Source organism: Ipomoea nil, unplaced genomic scaffold, assembly GCF_001879475.1.
Source record: "Ipomoea nil cultivar Tokyo-kokei standard unplaced genomic scaffold, Asagao_1.1 scaffold0755, whole genome shotgun sequence".
In the NCBI taxonomy this organism is placed as follows: Eukaryota; Viridiplantae; Streptophyta; class Magnoliopsida; order Solanales; family Convolvulaceae; genus Ipomoea; species Ipomoea nil.
Window position 1 is genome coordinate 427,280 of NW_017617183.1, and position 6,525 is coordinate 433,804.

General features: G+C 36.4%; 1 protein-coding gene across 1 annotated transcript; it reads right to left on the reverse strand.

Annotated features, from left to right (window-relative positions):
• Window positions 1-1,908: 1,908 nt before the first annotated feature.
• On the reverse strand, window positions 1,909-2,874 carry LOC109176734. The gene has a single exon (XM_019326129.1). It carries the CDS (start codon window positions 2,872-2,874, stop codon window positions 1,909-1,911), a length of 966 nt encoding a protein of 321 aa, XP_019181674.1.
• Window positions 2,875-6,525: the final 3,651 nt, after the last annotated feature.

Genomic DNA, 6,525 nt, shown 5'->3' on the forward strand with positions numbered 1-6,525 from the left:
TTTTTTTTTTTTTCAGTTTTTTCATTTGTTTTCTCTTTTTTTTTTTCCTCATTTTGTTCTCTTTTTTTTTTTTTTTTTTTTTTTTTAACTGAATAAATTGCTTTCCATTTCCACACAACCCTCAATGGTACTCTTCCCATAATCATCAAATTTCTTTCATGCCCTCATTGCTCACAAATCATTTTAAGAATAAAATGAGCAGAAAAGTTTGGGCTAACAAGATTTTCAACCCACAATTTAGAACATATCATTTTGTTCTTTTTTTCCATTTTCATCTCTTTTGATCACAAACAATTCCTCACCCAAGCAAACCAGCTATACAATCACCTTTCAACTCCAATCTCACCCATACTTCATCATTTTTGGTCATCTTGCACAGATAAATGAAATAATGACATCCACTGACCCAAAGACGGGTTAAGAGGCTTCTTTTTATGAGCTAAGGTTCTTTGGAACTGGCTAATGAAGAAAAATGTCTTATATATTTATTATAAAGCTCAAAATGGTTCACTAGGGGAAAAATAACATGTATAAGGATGTGGTCATTTTTAAGGCTATAAGGCTAAATCCTAATGCCTAAATCATTCTCGTGTCAACATATAACATGTAGCTCTGAAATGGTATGAAGCAAGTTCTAGAAGTAACACCATCAAAGAGGGCAAATAAACACTCAAAATGAAAATAAGTTGCAGTGGGCAACCTCTAGGCTCAAAAGCTCACGGTGTGACAGAATTTGACTACTAACTCTATGCAAGCATACATATAGCCAAACACATTCATTGATATTATGCACTCCCAAAACACTAGAACTTATCTCCCAACAAACATAGTCATTAGATGGCAGTTTTTAAACTTAATTTTGCTGAAAAATTGCAGAAAAATGAAAGAAATGACGCTGAAAATCCCATAAAATGTAGAAAATTAGTGCAGAAAATGTAGAAAGAAAAATGCAGAATTTTACTGTAGCAAAATGCAGAAAAATAGAGAAAATGCAGAAAATGTTGCAGAAAATTGCAAGGAAAATGCAGAATTTTTTTTTTGATATTGCCTATTTTGCATAAAACTTGCAGAAAGCATCCCCTAATCTTACTTTCCCTTCCCCACACTCAAACTCAACATTGTCCTCAATGTTAAATATAAAAGCAAGTATGAGAAAATAAAATAAACAGGAAACTTCCCTGTTAGTTGCCAGTTTCTTCCGGGGCTGCCTTTTGGTGAAGCAACCATGAATGGTCTCTTTTTCTCTCTTTCAATCTCTATGGCCTCATACGAACAAACTCTAGTGACCATAAAAGGACCAAACCATCTAGACTTCAATTTCTCTAGAAAAAACTTAAGACAAGAATTAGACAACGAAACTTCTTGCCCTACATTGAATTCTCTCCAAAAATTATTTTTGTCATGCCAAGCTTTAGTCAATGTTCTCCACAATCTCTCTTCTTTTGCATGAAGTAAATGAGCATAAGAAAACATAAGAAAAGTATCATTGTTACTCAAAAATTCGTATTTGAACCGCAATGAAGGTGGTTTAAGTTCAAGTGGATGTGGTGTTTCACTAGGTGAATGCTTAACAAATTCTTCTTCTGAAGGTTTCTCAATAACATCAACAAAATGACATGATTCATCAAAAGTTGGTAATTTTACAGCCTTAGAGATAGAGAATTCCTCTTTTTCTTTACCTACTCTAAAAATCAATTTCCCTAAAGGCATATCAATTAATACTCCTCCTGTCAACAAAAATGGCCTACCAAGTATAAGAGATGTATCTGTGTCACTACCCATATCAAGAATCAGAAAATCAGCAGGAAAATAAAATTTACCAACTTTTACCAAGATATCCTCCACTACTCCAAGCGGGTACTTGATTGATCTATCAGCAAGTTGAAGAGAGATTGTTGTTGGCTTCATTTAAGCTATTTCCAACTTATTGAAAAGAGTTAAAGGCATAAGGTTAATACTGGCACCTAGATCACATAAGCATTTATCAATGACAGTATTACCAATAGTGCAAGGAATAGAAAAACTTCCTGGATCCATTAGCTTAGGAGGTAATTTGCTTTGCAAAACAGCACTACACTCCTCATTTAGGTGCACAGTAGCAAACTCTTCCAATTTCTTTTTATTAGACACAATTTCCTTAATGTACTTGGCATAAGATGGCATATTAGCAAGTGCTTCTGCAAATGGAATATTAATCTGCAATTTTTTAAAAACCTCCAAAAATCTTTTAAAGTTATTGTCCTGGTTCCTCTTTTGTAACGTTTGTGGATATGGAATGGGGGGTACATAAGGTTTTACTATAGAGGAATTGAGGTTTTGATCACTAGAATTCTCTTTAGGCACTTGATCCTCTTCTTTATCACTCTCTTTCTCAACCCTCGTGGGTTCATTTTCTTTCATAATTTCATTCAATATCTTACCACTTCTTAATGTGACAGCCATAGCTCCTTCCCTAGGGTTTATTTCAGTGTTACTAGGAAACTTACCTCGATCTTTTTCTGCAACCAATTTTGCCAACTGACCAACTTGCACTTCTAAATTATGAATGGATGCTTGGTTAGACTGTGCAACCTTATCAATCTTTGCATCCATTTTCTTCATCATCGTGTCCTGGCTAGCCATGTATTGCATAAACATCTCCTCCAATTGAGGCTTTTTTTCCTGAGCAGGAAGTTGAGACTGTTGTGGTGCAGGTGGCTGCTGGAAAGGTCTGTATTGCTGCTGCTGGAATCCTGATGGTCCTTGTTGCTGGAATCCGGGTGGTCCCATTGGTCTTGCATTACCTTGATCTCTCCATGAGAAGTTAGGGTGATTTCGCCAACCTGGATTATATGTATTAGAAAATGGATCATGTCTGGGTGGTTGCCTACCCATGTTGGATCCCATGTAATTAGCTTCCTCTTATGGTTGTGATGACTCTGCATTCATACAAACAGAAGAATTATGACCATATGTATTGCAATAAGAACAAAATTCTCTATTCGAACTATCACGAGTCATCAACAAGGTAATCTGTTTAGTCAATTCAGCCATTTGTGTTGTCAACTCAGATTGTGTGCTAATTTCATGCACAACAGCTCTTCGACCTCTCACTGCCTTTTGTCGAGAATTAGTAGCTAATCTCTCATAGATAGCTTCTAATTCATCACTATTTTTATCACCTGTGTATCCACCTGCAGCAGTATCTACAAGAGACTGACAATTAGGAGTTAAACCATCATAAAAGAATTGTGTCAACAATAACAATGGGAATTGATGGTGTGGACATTGGTTCAAAAGCAATTTAAAACGATCCCATGCTTCATGAAATAATTCAGCCTCTCTTTGAGTGAAAGTGCATATCCTACTCCTATAGTCCATTGTCTTTTGAGATGAATAATATTTAAACATGAAAGCATTGTAAACATCATCCCAAGTTCTTAAAGTACCCTCTGGGAAATTTAACAACCACTGCCTAGCATCACCCCTCATGCAATATGGAAAACATTTCATTCTAAGCTCTTTTTCAGATAAATTATTTAAAGGTAAAGTTTGTACCGTACTATAGAGCTCTCGCATGAAACCCAAAGCATCTTCACTTCCCAAACCGTTAAAGGTAGGGAGCATATTCAGATGGAAAGTCTTCAGTTCATAATTCCTAGCTGCATCAGATAATTGAATACAAGAGGGATTAACAGCTATTACCGGTCTTTGGATGTCTCGAAGACGTGGTTGAGCTGCTTGATTGTGAGGAGGTGGAACTATTGGTGGTATGGGGTCATCCAGTTGACCCACTCTATTGTTCTCAGCCATTTCAAGCCGCCTTCGTACCCTGTTTTTTCTACAAGTACGCTCAATTTCAAGATCAATAGGAAATAATTCCGCGTTTTTATGCCTTAGTGAACGCCTTAAGTTCATAAACAGAATAAAATAAAAATAGGAAAAACAAAAACTTAGTAAAAAAATAAGAATAAAATAATAACAAACCTAACAACCTAAATAAATCAGAAAAGAAAAACTTAAAAAAACAACTTAATAAAGTGTTCCCCGGCAACGGCGCCAAAAACTTGATTGCTATAATCTGCAAGCGCATAGAGTCAATCACAGTATAAATTCCTGGAGTATTCCAGGGTCGATCCCACGAAGAACACTATTAACTGTTATCTTAAATAATCAAATTGTTGATAAGGAAATTCGCAAATAAATAGAATTAATGTGATTAAAAGAATATTTATGAATTTAAAGCAAAGGGAAATTCAATTGAGAAAAGATTAGGGATTTGGGGTTCACCTATTAGATAATTAACTAACTCTCCTAAGTATTGATTCTTAAGACTATAGTGATGATTGCTTCAAATATATCCTAATACTCCGTCGAGCTACTAGGTTGTATCCAATTAACTGTGATCATCCGTCGATATCTCACCAACATTAATTAAACCCATTAAGCAACAATCAAATATCACCACAAATACCTAAAGCTATGTCTAGTTTAGGTCAATTGTGTTTATCTTACGAGTTCTAGGTTCATAATTCACCTGTCAGTTCTTCTTATGAACCCTAATATTAGAATTATGTAATGGCCAGTCACACAATCCACAATTAAAATACATACAATAAATATAATCAAATTCAATTATTAAATTGAAATTAGAAGAATCAACACATGAAAAATAGTCAATTAATCTAATCAAGGCTAATCCAAATCCCTAATTAAAATTCTATCCGATAATCATAATTAAATGCATAAATTGTTCAGGGAACATCATTCTGAAAATTTAAACAAGAAATAAAGTAAGGAAGAAAAATAATTCAAGCCTAAGAGATGATAGCTGGGATTGAAGCTCAGAAATTTCTCACTGAAGTCGCTGCCGCGCACCCAGGCTCTCTGATTCTTCTCTCCGCCGTTTTCCTGTTCGCCTCCGTCTCCCCTATTCCCCAATATTCTGCCGTCCCTCTCCTTCTTCAAAACAAAAGCAACCCCTAACTTAATATATATAATCCCCTTTCTTTTCCTTTCTCTGTTGCGCCAATAAAACCAAATAATTTCCCTTTTCTTTTGTAAGTTTTCAACCCTCCAGAATTAACCAAAAGCTTTTTAAGATTCACATATTCACCCCTAAACTTTGTAATCTTCTTTCAATTGAACACATCTTTATATCATCAAATAAGCTTTCTTGCAATTTGACCCCAAAACTCATGATTCCCCTCAATTAAGTCCATACTGTCAAAGAGTGCACAATTAATAAGATTTAACTCAAAATTAATCCAATTTAATAATAATGAACCTAAAATCACAATGGAATAATATATAAAATACGCACATATTCTAGGCCTATCAGACTTGAACTTGGCCTTGTTGTTGATTCCCCAAAGGGAAATTTGGAGTACAGGTTGTACCCGTGGGCAGAACGACGGGTAGAGGCCTACCCGCTGCCCCACCTGCGGGGTACGTGGTCCTCGTGGGTGTGTACACGCGGGCGGAACCACGGGTGGAGGCCCACCCGTGGCCCCACCCGCGGGTACATTGTTGATGTTGGCCGGGGATTTGTTCCCCGTGATCCTTTCTTCCCGGTATTGATGTTTTGACCTCCCGATGTTGATTTATTGGGCTATTTGTGAGTTTTCTTGATGTTTCTATGTCTAGAACGGTGTGTTAGGAATCCATGTAGGATTTGGTGTCTTGAATCGTGCTAAGGGTCTAACTTTGTGATTCGTTGGGCTAATATGAGTCTTGAATGTTCTTTGGAACTAATTTTGGTTTACCCGTTTGATAAGTATGCTAGTTTGATGTGATATGCTAATATGCGCTGTTTGTTCCTTCGTATTGGGGTTGGCAACTTGTGTTGGCAACCATTTGGTGTTGGATTGTAATCCTTTGTTGTTGAGTATGGTCTCATGTCTTTATTGTGATCTCTTGATTAATTCCTATGATGTGATCGTATGCAAATCGTTGTACCCTTTGTTGATACTTGATTGAGGCTATTGTTGAGCCTTAGTCTTCTTGGTAATGAGGGGGAGGTTGGACTCAGAAGTACAGGGTGGCACTAGGAGGTAATGGTTGGAACTGTGATAAGGTCGGGGGTAGCTATAAGGTTGGAACAGGGCATAAGGTTGGAACTATGAGACTTGTGACATGTAGTTGTCACTATGTGGATGTGATTTTCTTGCTTCTGAGTATGTCTTGATGTATTCTACCTTGTGAATGGTAGGCTGCATCCTGAGTTGTGTTGTCTATGATTGGTTGTGGTCTTGTCTTTGTCGTGAGGTTGATGATCCTCGTTTTTATTGAGAGTGTGATGGTCTTTGATGTTGACTTCCTTCCTTGGTTTTGAAGTGATATATATTGTATTCCGTTCCAAATGGGTTTGATTATATCTTTCTATATTATGCTATTTAACGCGTATTGATGGGTTACAAGCATTATTCACTGACCGGGTGTTATCCCTTGATTTTACAGGTTTTGAGTAGATGCCGTGTGACACCCCGTAAATCCAAACACTAATTAAGGATTAATTAAAGAATTAATCCAAGTATTTTTGCTAAT